The sequence below is a fragment of the Beta vulgaris genome, chromosome 4 (assembly GCF_026745355.1).
Source record: "Beta vulgaris subsp. vulgaris cultivar EL10 chromosome 4, EL10.2, whole genome shotgun sequence".
Lineage (NCBI taxonomy): Eukaryota > Viridiplantae > Streptophyta > Magnoliopsida > Caryophyllales > Amaranthaceae > Beta > Beta vulgaris.
In genome coordinates, this window is record NC_079205.1 from 48,737,118 (window position 1) to 48,756,164 (window position 19,047).

Below are 19,047 nucleotides of genomic sequence, written 5' to 3' on the forward strand. Positions count from 1 at the left end.
GTGCCATGCCATTGATGATCTTGTGAATTTAAAAGACAAGAGCTGATAAGTTGGTCTTCCTAAGGTAGATGCATGTTTGTGGCAAAGAGTTGTGAACATCTCTTGGTACAATGCAGTGAGTCCTAGTGCATGCGATAAGGAGTGAGGAATTTCACACATATCTCTGTCGAATTCTTTTAGAGTCATAAGGAGTTTCTATAGGATTCAACAAGGTTATGCGGTGTGAGGAATTTCACCAGTGTCAGGAGGAATCTTCCACCGACCCCAAGTATGTACGAGACTTTATAAGCCCATGGTGTGTAGCTGAAGTTCTTTTATTTAGGCTTTTGTATAGCTGCAATGAAGTATTAGGTTCTGTGCCACACTCGATCTGTAGATATATTTCTTCATGATGGCTTGAGGGGATCCAGTTGTAATATTTTTTTATTAATAATAAAAAAAGATATCGTTTGCGGAAGTTACAAGGTTTCAAACAATTTTTGTGTGGGGAAATACTGAACACTTGTGTTTTTTTTTTTCTAGTATGATCTAGGGGAGTTGGGAGGCAATCAATGACGACCATGAAAGAGGGTTTTTTAAAGTGGACACAACCCAGGGACAAAAGCTGCCAAAGCATGTTAGATCTTTTGTGTGTAGTTGTTTCTTTTGATTTCTTGCTGACTAACGCTTGCACTCCCAAGACATTCCCTTTTATCTTTTTTGTTACTTTGAGTCTAAATGAATGAGAGCATCAGCAGTAAAGCTTGGTTCTTCTCACTCTCGGAGTTTTTGGCAGAGATGCCAATTGATGGTGATTTTTCAGTAGTTACCTTGGTGTGGCTCAAGGTTGTTCTTTTGTAGCTACATCTAAATCCTAATGTGCCTATATTATAAATTAATAAATATGGATATTGGTTGTTCTTGTGGCTCAAGGTTCTTTTACTAAATTAATTTCTTTTATAGGTGCATGACAACAAGAAGAGACAGTCCAGATGGCCCAGTTTGGAGGTTAGCTGTCGAAGGCTTTAATCGTCTTCTTGTGGCTGATGTTGGTCGATTGTCCCAGATTGGTGAAACACATCCATATATAAGCAGATCCACAAGAAATCGTATTTGGAAAGAAGTGGCTGATGTTTTTGAAATATTTCTTGTGGGATACTGTGGACGTGCTCTTTCTTCCAATGTTCTGTCTGCTACTGTACTCAAGGCCGATATATCACTAGATATGGCCTTTTTAACCAGTCTCGGCGACAGGATTCTCAAGTCACAAATTGATGCCCCGTCTGATGTAATTTCCTTTATAATCTTGCATAGCTTTTCACAGAAATGTACTAATAATGGTTCTCTGAGTTTTGTCCTAGAGGTGATGTGATGAGTAGATTTGTCAACAAAATTTTCCCAGCAAACGTGTTTTTCGATTCATCAGTTGGATCATAAGCTCCTTGATTACTATACCAACTGATATCTTGTTCTTCTTATTTTCAGATTTTACAGAGATTAGTTTCCACCCTAGACCGGTGTGCCTTACGCACATGCTCTTTGCCTGTGGAGACTGTTGGACTCCTTCCTTCCCATTGCTTCAGGTTTTCCTTGGCTTGCTTGCAAAAACTATTCATTTTGACCAGGTACGTATAGTTTTCTCATATGTCAATTAGGGAATTTGGTGGTAAATTGGATCATTGGATGATGTCTTAAAAGTAACAATGGCTCCAGAAGAAGGGCATGAAATTACAATTGAATTTCTGTAAACATTGATGTTTATTATAGGGAATTGAGGAGATATATATTAGTTTAAGATATGGTCAAAGTGGAGTATGTAAGTAGTGCAAAAGTCAAACTGTTGCAATTCCATGGAAACGACAAAATTTGATGTTTACTTCTAGAAAAAAAAGAAGAAAAAAGACATAGATGTATACTATAGTTAATTGGGGAAACTTTTTGCCTGAGAATATAGTTCTGGCTTCTGGCGACTAAATCAATGTTCTTATTATCTATGCTTCTGTTTATTGAAATAAAAGTCTTGATACCCAGTGAATGGTATTCTTAATTTGTTTGCAGTTTTGAGGATGAGGCTGATGATTGGAATGCAACAAAATCGGAGGTCAGCAAAATTGCTATCATGGTGCTTATGGAGAGATGTCAACACATATTTGACAGATTTCTCATAGACGAAACTGCTCTAGGTGTGTAGCTTTAAGTTCAATTAATGTACTTCTGATTCAGAAAGCTCGCATATATGGGCTTGGAAGTTCTGCACATGGAGGAATTCATCTTGGGTGGCTGTTGTATTGCTTTTGATCCCTGGATTTCCAATTGGTACTCATGAAGCACTCACTTTTCCTGCAGGTGGTCAACCATTTCCTTCAGCTAGGCTTGAAGAAATGGTATTTGTTCTTGAAGAGCTAGCTAGCTTGACTATTCACCCAGACGCTGCATCTGTTCTGCCTTTGCATCCGCATCTGAGAAATGCTCTTAAAACTGACGGGAATCATTATGTTCGAGTTCACCTCCTTGTACTCCATCCATCTCTCTGTGAACTAGTCATCTCAAGGTGAGATGATTGGCATCTCATGATCTTTTTTCCTTTTTAGGAAATTTGACAGGAGAAAATCATACTTTTACATGGTCATATTTGAGCATTGTCAAAGTTTCAAGAGTTTCTCGTAGCATTTCTTTTGGTTCAAGCCTTTTGCACCCTGAGCTTTCTTACCTTAAGCTTTTGAGTGCATTGTGTGAGTGGTGCCGAACATAGTTATTGCCTTGACCCAAAATCAACTAGCTGTGTTAAGTTGTAAAGTATTCTCAAAAATATTCTGAACTATGGTGCCCTATATCACACGGAATATCTTAAACTACCTAGTCGATAGAGTACTAGCTGTGTTATATGGCAATAAGTAATGCCTATCTCATGTTGGTAAATCATTTGGTAAATTTAGCAATCTCCAATCTAGACTTGTCGCGCATATATAAAAGCATGGATGCGATAAGTTCTTCATTCTATATGCTTTTTTTTTATCAATATGGTAACATACAATTGGTAATTCATTCATTGACAGGGAGCCTAAAGTGAGGGAATTGGTACTGGTGCTGCTTAGGCTTATTAGTGAGATTTTGGGTCTACAGAAATCAACTCAATCTGTTAAATCTTAAAGAAGTCATGAGGAGCAGTTGCGCGGCTAGTCACCCGGTTCTTTAATTAATGATGTAGGCGAGGATTTTTCTTTTTGTCCTCCATAGTTCACTTCACTGTATTATAGTTATTCTTTTTGCAGTATTTCATGTAGTAAATGTTGTACATTATATAATAGAAAAATGAAAAATATTTACGATTTGTTGTAAAATTAGCTCTTTTTTTTTTCTCACACTGATTAATCATTATTGTCACATTCATATCATTTGATTTATAATTAAGATTCCTCTTTAGATCTGGATCAAACACATACTGTTTATGTTGAAGTAGCAAGTGTCAAGGGTAAAAGTACGCAGAGAAATAGTTCTACAGCTTAAGGGCATCTTTTTTCACGATCGGACAACATTGTTTTTCTTATGTATTTCCAATCCGTAGATGGTATATATGTCTTTATGGTGAGCAAGGTGTACGCATAAGGCATAACAAGTCAAATATACATGAATAACAAGTTAAATGAATACTGTACATGGCTAACAAGCCAAATGAACATATGTACATCTCTGTTAGAATATATTCACTGTATTGGCCTTTATGTTGATAACCTAATGCTTGATGTTTATCGTGCGCACTTTATTTTATGCTGGTAATGTATTTCTTTTTGATATAGCAAACCTTGAGAATATATCGGGAATGGGTTATTATGTGCAGCTTCCTCTAACAATGCATATATGACAACGTCCATTCACATTCTCTAGTATCTTTGTGGAATTACGTGCTCATCTCATATGATGTAAATTTATATATAAAAAAATGAAGTAGATTATATAAATATAAGGATATCCTAGATATAATGTAAAATTCCCCAAATTATAAATCCTTATATAATCCCAGGCCAATATGTTGTAGCGTAGTAAATACGTGATTTAGATACTTGGTACAAAGTTTAACGTAATGATAATATAGATGTTTACTTTCAACTTTGAAGTACTTACTCTCGAGATCGTAGATAGCATGTACGTCAATGAATATTTTTATATACAGAAGTTGGAATCTTTTCTATGATAAGGATGCTTGAAATCTCCACATATTTTTTCATCTTGTTGACTTGTTACGTCTATTTAACTATAAATGGGCCTAATGGTTGGAGTATATAGTATATAGTTTCAAGAGGAGGGGTTAATTAGTGCTTCAAACAGGATTCCTCTGCATTTAAGCTCAAACTAGTTATTAGGTCCGGGTTATGTCCGGGTAAGAAAAAATTTCATTCATCAATATAATACTTTATGATAATAATACTAAATACAACTTAGTATAGTGGTTAAGATTTTAGTATATGTATTTGAGGTCTCGGGATCAAATCTTATACTATGCAATTTCTAAATGTTTTTATTGACATGGATTACATGAACTAAATTCCCTAGGGAGAGCGCCACGTGGCACAGTTTCTTTTTTATGCACGTCTTTTAATATATTTGTATAGATAGATAAGACATGCAATTTTGTGGATATTGTCAGGTACCAAATGATATTAACCTCCATTTCTTAATGCCCATTTGTTAGATTTTATTGTTCATATTACTGAAGATCATAATTGAAGTACGATCATTAGTTGTTGGTTTAATGTACAACTCAATGGTACAATTATGTATTCACAATTGCCTCTACAGTGGAGAACCTTCTCACAAGTTCAACAAATTAACAATTCCAAAATTCTAATTTAAGGGTGTGTTCTCCCCAACTTATTTTCAGTTCACTTCACTTGCAATCAATTCAGTTGCAATAAGTTAAGTTTAGTTCAGTTCAACTCAAATTATCATTTCTATTAGTTATAATTTAATTCAGTTCAGTTAATTTCAGCTGCAATCAGTTCGATTCAGTTCAGTTGCAATTAGGGTCTGTTTACCCCAACTTATTTTCAGTTCAATTCAGTTCAGTTGCAATCAGTTCAGTTAAATTCAGTTCAGTTGCAATCAGTTCAGTTAAATTCAGTTTAGTCCAGTTCCTAATTTATTATCAACATTACTATTAGTTATAATTTCATTCAGTTCAGTTCAGTTGCAATCAGGGCCTGTTTACCCCTAATTTATTTTCAGTTCAGTTGCAATCGGTTCAGTTCAATTCAGTTTAGTTCAGTTCCTAATTTATTATTAGCATTACTATTAGTTATAATTTAATTCAGTTCAGTTTAGTTGCAATCAATTTAGTTTAGTTGCAATCAATTCAGTTCAGTTGTTCTATGCCGAAAAGAACAAACCTTCACAATTCAATTTAGTTGGTTTATGTCGAAGAAAACATGTCCTATAAGTAATCATGGCGAAATATAGTAGTAAATAACTAGTTTTTTGCCCGGGCGATGCCTCGGGTCAGTTACAATAAACAAATATGTTATTATTTTATATTTCATATTTTATTCTGCTACTTTTTGTAATTTTTAATTTATCCATTAAGAAATTGAAAAATTAACGTCACGACGTGATAAGTAAAAAAAAAAAAAAAAGCTTTGAGTTTGAAAACAATACCTTAAAAAGAATTGTGGTAAGAGAATATGACATCAAATTCTCTTGGAAGTTACGTAATAAGATTGTTAAAGATGTACTCTCTCCGTTTTTTTAATTCGTACATTTTCCTTAAATGGTTGTTTTTTTGAAAAATTTCTACATTTTTCCTATTTGGCACACCATAAATTGATACGTTTATATTTGTTTTTCTCTTTTTCGACCCAAAAATACAACTTTTCACGTTTTCTCATTATTATACATTAAATGGATCAAAAAATACACTCTAATTTGAAAGTGACATGGCATAAATGTAGCAATAAAAAAACGGAGGGAGTATATACTTGTTAAGTCTTTTTAGTTAACTACAATTATTACAAGACTTTTTCATATTTTATTTCAAACATTAAACAACAAAGTCATAGTGTACTGATGGCTAAGCGCTTACTTTTCATTTCATAGGTCACGTGTTCGATTCCTTTCGCTTACACATTTTTTTAAGAGTGAGGAGTATACATGAACATAAAACATTTGCATTAGAAATTTGTGGAGAGTGCCACGTGGCACATAAACGTTCTTTCGCACGCCTTTTAATATATTAGTATAGATGTGACATAAACAAGCTCAAGAGATGTTGACTATATATCTACAGGAATTAACAGAGATTAATAATTCTAATTTAATCATATTTGCAAAATTCCTAAATACATACAAGGAGGTAAATTAGTTTTTATGCTGTTCAAAACTTTGGTTCATTCTAGCAGCTTCCACCACAGAAGCTGCAACGCCACCAGGGTATGTGCTTATGTTAGGGTTGTTCCTGAACTCAGCACCCAGCACACCTTCTGCATCTTGTCGCGTCACTGGCCGATCTTTTGGTAACTTTGATGCTGCATCCTGATAATTAAACAATAAAATTTGTCAAATGATTATGTCTACTAATTTTTTTTGCTTCCATGAATAATGCCAAAAAGAATATTAATTCCTTCTGATAGTCAATGTAATTATAATATGTTAATATTCTAATTGATAACTGATTAGGGAAGTGCACATAATTAGGTGCTGATTATTAGGAGAGGATCATGGGCTTCCTATTGTATTCTTTAGTATATAACGTTAGTTTGTAATCTGCATTAGGCAAGGAATATATTTCCAATATTCTTCATGGTATCAGTTTTGCTTAGGGTTTCACGTATCCTATCTTCCGCTGTGCCCTAGCAAATAACCGCGTCTCCGACGCCGTTCTGCCCACGCGCCACCATGGTTGGCACCTCTTCTTCTACAACCTCTTCTTCTTCTTCTCTTTCTTCTTCTCATTCTTCTTCTCTTTCTTCTTCTCTTGCTAATTCTAATATCAAACAAAGCATCCCTATTACACTTGACATTGAGAACGTGCAATACTCCACGTGGGCGGAGTTATTCAAAATTCATGCTCGTTCTAATCGTGTGATTCATCACATAATTCCTTCAACCACGGTTCAAGGACCCTCTACGGATGCTGAACGAGAGGAATGGTCCACCATTGATGCAACAGTTTTGAAATGGATTTACGGGACCATTTCCGCGGACCTCCTCAATACCATCCTGGAACCCGACTCCACGGCATTACAAGCGTGGGAACGTCTCCGGGATATTTTTCTGGATAATAAATCTTCCCGTGCCGTTACTCTTGAACAGGAGTTTTCTAACACTATCATGGAAGATTTTCCGAATGCTTCCTCGTATTGCCAAAGGTTAAAGATGTTGGCTGACCAACTCAAAAATGTAGGTGCTCCGGTATCAAATAACCGTCTTGTTTTACAGCTTGTGGCGGGTCTTACCGAGGCCTATAATGGTGTTGGCACTCTTCTTCGTCAAAGTGATCCTCTTCCTCCCTTTTATCAAGCACGGTCTATGTTGGTTCTTGAGGAGGCGGGCTTAGCTAAAAAGGCCGCTATTGGTTCTTCCTCGGCACTTTTAGCCGACACAAACAATGGTTCTGCCTCGCCACCTAAGGCTCATGGCACTAACAGTGCGAAACCGGGCCAAAAACGCTCTCCTCATCGAGGCCGGAATTCCGGCGGTGGTGGTAAGGGAGGCAGCGGCGGTGGTCGGGGTGGTCGCCAGCACGGGGGTGGTGGTGGAGGTCGTCCTCCCTCCCAGCCACAGCAGCAGCAGGCTGCATATTACCCGCAAGGGGGTCCGTGGGCTGCTCGCCCACCATTCTCTCCTTTGCCTCAGTGGCCCTATGGGTGGGCTGTCCCTCCATCCCCTTACCCAGCAGCAGCGTGGGCCAGGCCCACTGGACCAGTCAGAACTCAGCAGCAGGGCAGTGGCAGTGTATTAGGGGCTCGTCCACAGGCTTATAATGTGGAGCTCCAACAACCCACGGATATCGAGGCCGCTATGCATACTCTTGGTCTCACTCCTCCGGACCCGAATTGGTATATGGATACGGGTGCTACCTCCCATATGACAGCTACTCAAGGTAACTTCTCGTCTTATTTTAATTTGAGCACAAATAATGGTATAATTGTTGGAAATGGCCATAGTATTCCTATTTGTGGTTATGGTGACACTCACTTACCCCACCCTCACCCTCCTTTATCGCTTAAAAAGGTCCTTCATGCTCCTAAACTGATTAAAAACTTAGTCTCTGTTCGTAAGTTTACTACTGATAATTCTGTGTCTGTGGAATTTGATCCTTTTGGGTTTTCTGTGAAGGATTTACAGACGGGGAGTCAAATCATGAGATGTGAGAGTCAGGGGGCCTTATATCCTGTCACGTCACTCATCTCTCCAGCTTACACTGCATCTAGCTTTGCTGCTCTTGCACCTTCTTTGTGGCATGATCGTCTGGGTCATCCGGGTGCTTCTATCTTAGATACTCTTAGGCGGAATAAAAATATTGAGTGTAATAAACTTAGTAGTAATACTGTTTGTTACTCATGTCCTCTTGGGAAACATGTTAAGTTGCCGTTTGTTGCTTCTCCTATTAGTACTGTGATGCCTTTTGACATTGTTCATTGTGATGTTTGGACTTCCCCTGTTTTGAGTTCTATGGGCCATCGTTATTATCTTGTTGTGGTTGATGATTTCTCTGATTTTGTTTGGACTTTTCCCATGTCTAAGAAATCACAAGTTTACTCCATGTTCTTGGCTTTTCGTGCTTATATCAACACACAATTTGAACGGGAAATTAAATATACCCAATGTGACAATGGTCGGGAATTCGATAATCAACCTTTTTGGGATTTTTGTAAGGCTAATGGCCTCTCTTTTCGTTTCTCTTGTCCATATACTTCCTCTCAAAATGGTAAAGCTGAACGCAAACTCCGTACCATAAATAATATGGTTCGCACTCTTCTTGCTCATGCTTCTATTCCCCCCACATTTTGGCACCATGCTCTACAAATGGCCACATATCTTCTTAACATCCTTCCCAACAAGAAACTCGCCTACCAATCCCCTCTTCACATTCTTTTCCACAAAGAGCCTTCATTTGCTCATTTAAGGGTGTTTGGGTGCTTGTGTTTTCCTCTCCATCCTTCCACCACTATTCATAAATTACAACCTCGCTCTACTCCGTGTGTGTTTTTGGGGTATCCGGAAAATCATAGGGGGTACAAATGTTACGATATTTCTTCCCGTAAAATCATCATTTGTCGTCATGTTATTTTTGATGAACAAAAATTCCCATTTTCTGATATTCACACCCCCACTGCCTTCTCATATGATTTTCTTAATCCATTAACCTCTCTGGATTCTCCAGCCCTGCCATTCCCTTCTCCTCCTGGCCCAACTTCTTCCACTCCAGCCACGCGTGTCACGTCTGCTGCTGGCCCAAGTGGACCTGCTGGCCCTCTCTGCTCCCCCGTGTCCAGCTCGCCCCTTCTGTCCACGCGTGTCATTGCGCCTGGGCCTCCCTCCCCTCAAACCGGCCCACTCTCTTCTTCTGGGCCAATCCTCCCTCTCACCAGCTCCCATACTTCCCCTCATCTACCTAATGAGCCACCACCTGCTCCTACCCGTCGGCCCACTACTCGTAGTCAAAATGGGGTTTTTCGCCCCAAACACATTCTCAACCTCCACACTTCTATGATCCGTTCTCCTATACCCCGTAACCCAGTGTCTGCTCTTCGTGACCCAAATTGGAAAATGGCCATGGATGACGAATTTGATGCTCTAATTAAAAATAAGACGTGGGAGTTAGTCCCCCGTCCTCCTGATGCTAATATTATTCGTTCTATGTGATTTTTGCTCATAAAAGAATTCTGATGGTGTCTTTTGCGAGGTATAAGGCTCGTCTTGTAGGTGATGGCAAGACTCCAACAGGTTGGCATTGATTGTGGGGAGACTTTTAGTCCTGTGGTTAAACCTGCTACTATTCGCACTGTTCTCAGTTTGGCTCTCTCTAAGGGGTGGGATCTTCATCAACTTGATGTCAAGAATGCTTTCTTGCATGGTGAGTTGAAGGAAACAGTTTATATGCATCAGCCCATGGGCTACAAAGATCCAAATTATCCGAATCATGTGTGTCTTCTCAAAAAGTCTCTCTATGGGCTTAAGCAAGCCCCTCGGGCCTGGTATCGACGATTTGCTGATTATGTTTCTCATATTGGGTTCCAGAATAGCAAGTCTGATAACTCATTATTTATTTACCGAAAAGGTACCGACACTGCTTATCTTCTTCTTTATGTGGATGACATTATCTTAACTGCATCGTCTATTGAGCTCCGTCAGTCCATTATGTCACTTCTTGGCTCGGAATTTGCTATGAAGGATCTTGGTCCTCTGAGTTACTTTCTTGGGATTGCTGTGTCTCGCCATGCAGGAGGTCTATTCTTATCCCATCGCAAGTATGCTGAAGAAATTATTGAGCGTGCCGGGATGACTTCCTGCAAATCGTCGCCTACTCCTGTGGATACTAAACCAAAACTCAGTGCTCAGTCTGATCTGCCGTGTTCTGAGTCCTCTCTCTATAGGAGTCTTGCAGGGGCTCTCCAGTACTTGACTTTCACTCGGCCTGATATCTCTTATGCTGTGCAGCAGATTTGTTTATTTATGCATCAACCTATGGAGGCTCACATGGCAGCATTAAAGCGCATCATTCGCTATGTGAAGGGGACTCTTCATCTTGGTCTGCACCTCTATCCCTCCTCTGTTTCAACTCTTATTTCTTACACTGATGCTGATTGGGGTGGCTGTCCTGACACTCGACGGTCTACGTCGGGTTATTGCATCTTTCTTGGAGATAATCTTCTTTCATGGTCGTCTAAACGACAGGCTACCTTGTCTCGTTCCAGTGCCGAATCTGAATACCGTGGGGTTGCAAATGTGGTTTCTGAGTCCTGTTTTCTTCGCAATCTTCTCCTGGAACTACATTGTCCTATTACTAAAGCTACATTGGTTTATTGTGATAATGTGAGTGCGATTTACTTATCTGGCAACCCAGTTCAACATCAACGCACTAAACACATTGAGATGGACATTCATTTTGTTCGGGAAAAAGTCGCACGGGGTGAAGTTCGGGTCTTGCATGTTCCCTCTCGTTATCAAATTGCTGATATCTTTACGAAGGGTCTTCCCCTGATTCTATTTGAGGATTTTCGAGACAGTCTCAGCGTTCGTCCTCCTCCCGTTTCGACTGCGGGGGTGTGATAGTCAATGTAATTATAATATGTTAATATTCTAATTGATAACTGATTAGGGAAGTGCACATAATTAGGTGCTGATTATTAGGAGAGGATCATGGGCTTCCTATTGTATTCTTTAGTATATAACGTTAGTTTGTAATCTGCATTAGGCAAGGAATATATTTCCAATATTCTTCACCTTCTATGTGCCGAACTTTAAATTAATTTCATGGATACCATCCACACCAGAATTTTGATTTTTTAATAAAACCGATACTTTAGATAGCGGTTAATGCCAATAATGTTACACCGAAGTTGACCGCTATTTCAAATAGCGGTTATATTGTGTCCTTAACACAAGCTATAAGGCACGCATGTAAACTGCTACTCAGAGTAGCGGTTTATTACAAGAACGAACCAACACAAGAGGAAGAATGCAAAGCGTGCCACGCAAGCTTGGTGCGTCCCGCGCACAAGCCTTGTGCAGCGCGCAGCAGGCCTCCGCTGAGCTCAAACTTGCTGCGCTCCCCGCAAGGCTTGTGCGCGGGACGTACTAAGCTTGCGCACGCTTTGTATTCTTTCTCTTGTGCTGGTTCGTTCTTGTAATAAATCGCTACTCTAAGTAGCGACTTAACTTAAAGTTAACCGCTACTCTAAGTAGCGGTTTGCTTTGCCGAAAATAAAATTTCGCACTTGCTGTCCTACATGGACGATATCCATGAAATTAATTTGAAGTTCAGCGCATAGGAGGAATTAATATTCCCTTTGACATTATTGATGGAAAAAAATCAAGAATTGAGATGGTCATTTATTCTTTATTTTGTTGTTACAACGAAGGTACATTGGCCAAAATATGTCGAAATTCACAAGTTGGACACGTCTGGACTTATGTTTAATGAACCTAAATCTGTATCTAGATTACTAGATATCTAGAATTGCCTAACTTGGTTTTCCTTAGGCTGACCATTGGTAATTTGATATGTCATCTACCCAAAACTATATATATTCTTGCAATTAGTATAAATGCCAGTTTTCCTTGACTTGTTTGGTATCACCAATAACTTTCTTTCTAATATGGCTAGAATAAAAACCCTTTGAAAGTGAGGGAAACTTTAATATGGGACAGAGGAGGGAATAATATATAAGCAAGAAAGTAGATAACATTACCGAGAGAACATCAGCAAGAGTAATCTTTTTCGAAGTGGTGGATCTAGCATTGATTTGTGCGGCAGATTGAGCAGTGGCAGCTAGCCCACCAGGCATGATATTTGTTTGGCCAGTGGCTCTAACCTCTGCTGCTTGAATGGCTGCAGCATCACTTCGATCCACTGCCTTCTGACCGGCCGTGAGCACCGTTGCTTGGAGAGCCTCCCCTATTGTTATTGGACTATGTTTTTGGCCAGTGGCACTAACATCTATCGGTTGATTGTTTGCACCATCATTTTGATTCACAACCTTCTTACCTGTTTTGAGTACAGTGGCTTGAAGAGCTTCACCCATCGTTAGGGCTGATGGGGGTGCTAGTGGTCTTGTTTCACTCTCATTGCTACTTGCATCAATCTATTCATAGACACGACATGATAATAACTAACATGTAACTCCGTTGTTTTGCGTTGTGCATAAGAACAAAAACAACAAGGTTTTACATAGCTATTTTCTTATGTATAAATAACGAAATACATTTAAAGTTGCAAAATCGAAAATTTTTTAATAGCAAATGAGACTAACAAAACAAATTAGAATAAAATATTCTTATATCAAGTGTTGAGACTTGACTAAATTGGTTGGTTTTGGAGAAGTCAGCTATAAAAAAGTTGTGAAGAATAAATTTTTTACAAGGACGGATCTATATATTGTCATTTCTTTTCAAAATAATGATATAACTTTAAGGGGGTCTTTTTATTTAGAGATTAGAAAAATGTTTTGATCATCTAAAAGTGCCAATCTCTAATAAACACAACTTGGGTTCTCGTAACCTTTGTTATTGGATTGTTTCATGCTCTCACATATACCAAATTTCACAAATCAACAAAATAAAGTTTTAGCGAAATAGAAAAAGAAACTTGAAGAACCTTTTGTACTAAGTTGTCTTGCACGATTGAGGAAACATCACCATATTTGATTAACTCTTCTTGGTCTTCGCAAGGCCTTTGTGGTTGTTCTTGGCTCATCTTTTATCAAATGTTGGGTCTCTAACTTCTTTTTGGTAGATATATCCAACTTCAATTCAATTATTAAGCATGTTATTTTAAGAAGATAATATTAAGCATATTGTTAATAGAAGCACAAGATCACATTTTTTGCCTTTTGGAATTCAAGTTTTATCGTTATTTTTCAGATTTACTTTCAAAATTATGTGATTCACTAATCAATTATGACAAGTTGTGCACTTGAGATATATTTAGACTTTACTATGACAAGAAAAAGGTTGCTACAAGTGGGGCGCATTTGTTGGATTGGTTATATTGTCCATTGACAGTTGAGATCTATTTCTTCACCAATTACCATATCATTTTTAGAATTTAATTTACATGATGAAGACATATTAGGTGAAGTATTTATTTGAGCAGAAATATAAAGAGTAGTTGTTAAATTTGAGAAGATAAACTTATGAGCCACATACAAAGACTATTTCAAAAGCTTATCATAAATAATTTAACATGATATACACAAATCAAGAAAATAAATTGTTGAATGAATTTTATTTTATTAGAAATTATTTTATTGCATTATTACATAATACAATTTGACTTACGTGGACCCATTTCACATTAACATTAGTGTGCAATATTAGAGCCATTTCATTAATTGGTCTCGTGAACCCAATTTCTACCAATGTTTATCTTCCTATAGAGTTTATCACGTAACTTATGTGTCTTGTGATCACATGATATCCTTTTATTATCCCTAATTACCGTGATTACAACAAAATAATGCATGCATAAAAAATTATCTTTCTCCAAAATCGAAGCTAATGCCATACATAACATACAAAACTCAACACATTTTGATGATAATAAAAAGAAAATTTTGTGAACAACCACCTATTAGTTGCCTCATTTTTTTGATAATTACTAAGTAATAAGTTTTATAACAACTACCTATTTAACAAGTATTTCTTTGATTCACAAGTTCACACTACCCATTGACAGATTTCTCTAGCTATTTTCGTTTGTGGACCCTTCATTTCACTTTCCTTCAACTTTCAATTGTCCAATTTACCCCTAAGTTACTCGAATTTTCATTATCACCCTCCTGATCTTCCTCTTCAAATAAATGCACTCCATCTTTCTTCTCTCTTTCTCGACTATTTTAGAATTATCTAGATAGGATTCCTCTACTTCTTTTGTCTTGTCTCGTTTCATCTTATTTTTAAGTCTGATTATGTGAGTTTAAGATTCATTAGATAACATTCCTCAATGAAAACTTTTACATTCGATTTTTTATTGTAGTTTTTTTCTTTGAGATAATAAAACAAAAGAACACAATGAACCACAAACTATTATACACGTCTTTACCTCGACTAACTTTTAGCTGCATTTTTTTCTTCATTAATTTCATAAGAATTAATTGGCTTTCTTTTTGCCAGCTATCCTTAAGTCTTGCTTAAATTCACAAGGTGCCCTCACAGTTTAAAAAATGTACAAGGTGTCCTAAAGTCTTGAAAAAACATTCGGATACTCTTAATGAGTGATTACAGTCAGCTCCGGTAGCCATCAAACCCAAATTAACCTAACTATTGAGCCACTATGGGGTTTGATGATGACAAACTAAAGTAATAACTAACAAAGTTTATAAGTTTTATGTGTGTAAGGTTCAGTTATTAATAATGGTGCTTTATAAAGATAATAAGTGAAGTTCCTGAGTTGGAACTCCAAAAGAAGAACGAAGTTCCTAAGCGATGATTCATAATTATAGTTCTTGTTCAATAGTTCTTCAAGGAACTGTCTGCTGTTCCTTTCCAGATGCGTTTGGTTTCACAGTTCCTCGGGAACTACCTGCTGCATCATTTCCTCAGGAACTACCTGCTGCATCAGTTCCTCAGGAACTACTTGTTGCATCAATTCCTCAGGAACTACCAGCTGGTAGCGGCTCTCTGGATCGTTAAGGATATGACTGACAAAATATATGGGTTGCTGCGTCTTCTCTTTCTCCACTAACAACACAAACGTGATTGTTCTAGGAGAGGCCGAGATATATAATTGCAGCGTAGTATCTCCAGTCTCAAGCCTTGATATAGTTGGCAGACTCTTTAAGTGTTCCTTGACTGCCGAGAAGGCTTCACTCTGCTCAGCTCCCCTCTCAAATTTCTTGTTGCCTCTTAACAAAGTGAAGAACGGTAGAGCCTTATCGGCCGACTTCGAGATGGATCGCGTTAAAGCGGCCATTCATCCTGTCAGCCTATGAATATCCTTGACGCCTTTTGGCTCAGGTAGATCCATGATATCCTGAACCTTGTCCGGGTTCGCTTCAATACCTCGTTTTCTTACCAGAAATCCCAAGAACTTCCCGACTCTTGCCCGAAAGACATATTTTTTTGAGTTGAGCTTCATGTTGTATTTTCTTAACGTACTGAATGTTTCTTCTAGGCCAGCTAGATGCTTGCGGTCTGTTTTGCTCTTTACTATGGAATCATCCACATAAACCTCTATATTCCTCTCCTTCTAGTCCGCGAACACCTTGTCGACCAGCTTTTGGTATGTTGCACCTGCATTTCTGAGGCCGAAAGGCATGGATTTATAATTATATACCCCATTATCCATTATGAACGTTGTTTTCTTTCGATCCGCCTTCAGCAAGTTGATCTGATGATACCTCGAGAATACGCCCATAAAACTCAGCAACGCATGTCTGCTGGTGGAGTCCACCAGTTGATCTATTCAGGGAAAAGGGTAGCAATCCTTTGGACAAGCTCTGTTTAACTTTGTGAAGTCGACGCACATCTTCCACTGACCATTGGCTTTTTTAACCATCACAACGTTAGCCAGTCACTCAAGATAGTCACATGGCTCAATGAAATCAGCCGCTTATAGCTTGTTCACCTCTTCCTTAATTGCTTTTTTTTTTCTCGATCGCGAAAGCTCTCTTCTTTTGCTTCACTGGGCGAATAGCGTTGTCGACGTTTAGACGATGCACCATCACGGCCAGGTCTATTCCCGGCATCTCATCCCCCGAGAATGCGAAGACATCAGTGTTGTCTCAGAGGAACGTCACCAGGTTGACTCTGACCTCTTGGTCCATGTCCATCCTGACAGCGACCGCTCTTGCTGGATCATCAGCCATCATTTCTTGCTTTATTTCTCCATCTGGCTTTGGTTTCGGCCCATCATCTGGCCGAGACTCCAGATCTTCCATAGAGACCTCAGCCTCTACCTCAACTATTTCCTCCTAAGCCTGAGCTTTTCCCTGAGCTGTTCTTTGTTTTCGCGTTGGCGGATTCAAATTTTCCACTTGAACTCTTCTAGCGGTCTGTTTTGTAGCTGTCAGGTAACATGATCTCGCCATTACTTGGTTTCCCTTCAGCCTTGATGTTGTTCCTCCATTAGAGACGTACAACACTGTCAAATGATACGTTGACACAACTTCTGAACGTCATGGATGAAAGGACACCCTATTATGGCGTTATATGCTCCTGGCACATCTACCACCAAAAACTCCGCCATGACATTTCTGGCAGTTTCATCGTCTCCAACTCTTACCGGTAGCGTTATTAGCCCTTCCGACACTACTAATGCTCCCGTAAATCCTATAACTGGATACCTGACCGGTTTTAAGTGCTCCCAAACAATCATGAGTTTCTCAAATGTTGAGAGATAAAGTATGTTTGCGAAACTACCTCCATCCACTAGGATTCTATGTATTAAACAATTTGACACTTTCACGGTGACCCCTAGCGGGTCATCATGGGGGTAGACAACATGCCTAGCGTCCTCCAACGTGAATGACATGGCTTGCATCGCTGGTGGCTTCCTCCATGGCAAGCTCTCAGTGAAGTTCACCTGATGCCTGAACTCCTTCCGACTTGCTTTAACCCCGGACATGCTGCCTTCGTGAATGGGACCGCCATTGATAACATGAATCTCGCCTATCCGCTATTGCACGTTCCGATTTGCCGGCTTCTTCAAATCCCCATGCTTAGTCTGAGCCTTATACTGAGTGAAGTAGCCTCTTCTTATAAGATCCTCAAGATTATCATTCAAGTGCCTGCAGTCTTCTGTTAAGTGACCGTGATCGCCATGAAAGTCACACCACTTAGTTTTGTCTCAGTTCTTGTGAAACATTTGATTGGGACGTTGCCATTTATCACTGTCTTTGTTCAGGGTATATATTTGTGCTCTTGATATTGTTAGCTGAAAGTCTTTCGGCCGAGATAACTCCAAAATGACGACCCTTCTTTCAACCTTGTCATCAGAGCTAGTAACCTAGCATAGTCTAGAGGTGATCATGGGCCGGGCCGGGCCGCGGCCAAAAAAAATTGCCCATTGGCCGGACCGGGCCTAAATTCGGGCCGAATTTTTGTGTCCAAAGCCCGCTATTTCGGGCCGGGCTTAGCAGGCTTTTGCGGGCCAAAACGGGCCGGGCCAAAAAATAGACTAAAAAGTCGTTTTTAGCTTGCCCAAAGCCCGCCCAAAAACAAAAAAAAAAACGACCGGGCCGGGCCCCAAAAACGGGCCGGGCCGGGCCAGCGGGCCGGCCCAAAATGATCACTTCTAGTATAGCCACATCTTGCTGCAATCGAGGAATAGAGATCGCTTTAACATTGAAACGGGTTCTTTAAAAATGAGAATCTATTATGCTGAAAATTTTTGTTGCCAGGTACGAAAATATTTTTTTTAGGTTCGAATTTGTTTGAAACTTTTTTATATAGTTAAAATTTTATTTTCGTTCGAAAATTAATTTTGGTCCGAAAATTATTTTTGGTCCGGCAATTATTTTTGGTCCGCAATTTTGTTTTGGTCCGAACATTATTTTCGGTTTGGAATATTTTTTTCGGTATGAATATTTTTTATTTAGTTCAATTTTTTTTGTAAAAAAACTAATATGAACCCGGTGCACACTAACTTAGTGTGCACCCGATCCATATTACGTGAGTTTATTTTATCATTGTAAAATGATATAGTGTATGTTAAAGTGATGTAGTGTATGTCAAAGTGATATAGTGTATATTAAAGTGATATAGTGTATATATTAAAGTGATATAGTGTATGTTACAGTGATATAGTGTATGTTACAGTGATATAGTGTATGTTAAAATGATATAGTGTATATTGATATGATATAGTGTATGTTACAGTGATATAGTGTATGTTACAATGATATAGTGTATGTTTAAGTGATATAGTGTATGTTATAATGATATAGTGTATGTTACAATGATATAGTGTATGTTTAAGTGATATAGTGTATATTGATATGATATAGTGTATGTTAAAATGATATAGTGCATATTGATATGATATAGTGTATGTTATAGTGATATAGTTTATGTTTCAGTGATATAGTGTATGTTAAAGTGATATAGTGTATGTTATAATGATATAGTGTATGTTAAAATGATATAGTGTATGTTATAGTGATATAGTATATTTTAAAATGATATAGTGTATGTTATAATGATATAGTGTATGCTACAATTATTTATTGCAGAGCACATTGGACAGCAGGATAGAAGAAGTGATCCTGGTGTTAGTGAAAGAACTAATGTTGGTCAAATGGTAGTAATAAAAGAAGTACCAAAAGTCATGAAGAGGGTAAGAGATTCAAGTCTGAATCAAACCTTGCAATCTTTGAAGAAGAAGAAAATATCCAGTGTTGCTTAAGAAAATAC

The 19,047-nt window shown here is 38.4% G+C and overlaps 2 protein-coding genes across 8 annotated transcripts in view; one reads left to right on the forward strand and one right to left on the reverse strand.

Annotated features, from left to right (window-relative positions):
• Window positions 1-3,402, forward strand: part of LOC104890970 (uncharacterized) — a 33,908-nt gene extending 30,506 nt beyond the window's left edge. For 6 of the 7 annotated variants that reach the window (XM_010676594.3, XM_010676595.3, XM_010676596.4 and 3 more), the window contains 5 exons: window positions 943-1,267; window positions 1,465-1,604; window positions 2,038-2,162; window positions 2,326-2,530; window positions 3,036-3,402. In XM_010676594.3, the coding sequence (XP_010674896.2) occupies window positions 943-1,267; window positions 1,465-1,604; window positions 2,038-2,162; window positions 2,326-2,530; window positions 3,036-3,129 (889 nt within the window). In that variant the 3' untranslated portion in view covers window positions 3,130-3,402. Of the gene's footprint in view, window positions 1-522; window positions 850-942; window positions 1,268-1,464; window positions 1,605-2,037; window positions 2,163-2,325; window positions 2,531-3,035 lie in introns of those variants that run through there. The other variant, XM_048643234.2, reaches the window with a different exon arrangement.
• A 2,812-nt stretch (window positions 3,403-6,214) lies between these two features.
• Window positions 6,215-13,414, reverse strand: LOC104890971 (late embryogenesis abundant protein 47). The gene is made up of 3 exons (XM_010676598.3): window positions 13,292-13,414; window positions 12,387-12,779; window positions 6,215-6,501 (listed from the first exon to the last, which is right to left on the reverse strand). Exons 1-3 carry the CDS (start codon window positions 13,388-13,390, stop codon window positions 6,328-6,330), a joined length of 666 nt encoding a protein of 221 aa, XP_010674900.2. The 5' UTR covers window positions 13,391-13,414; the 3' UTR covers window positions 6,215-6,327.
• Between the last annotated feature and the right edge of the window lie 5,633 nt (window positions 13,415-19,047).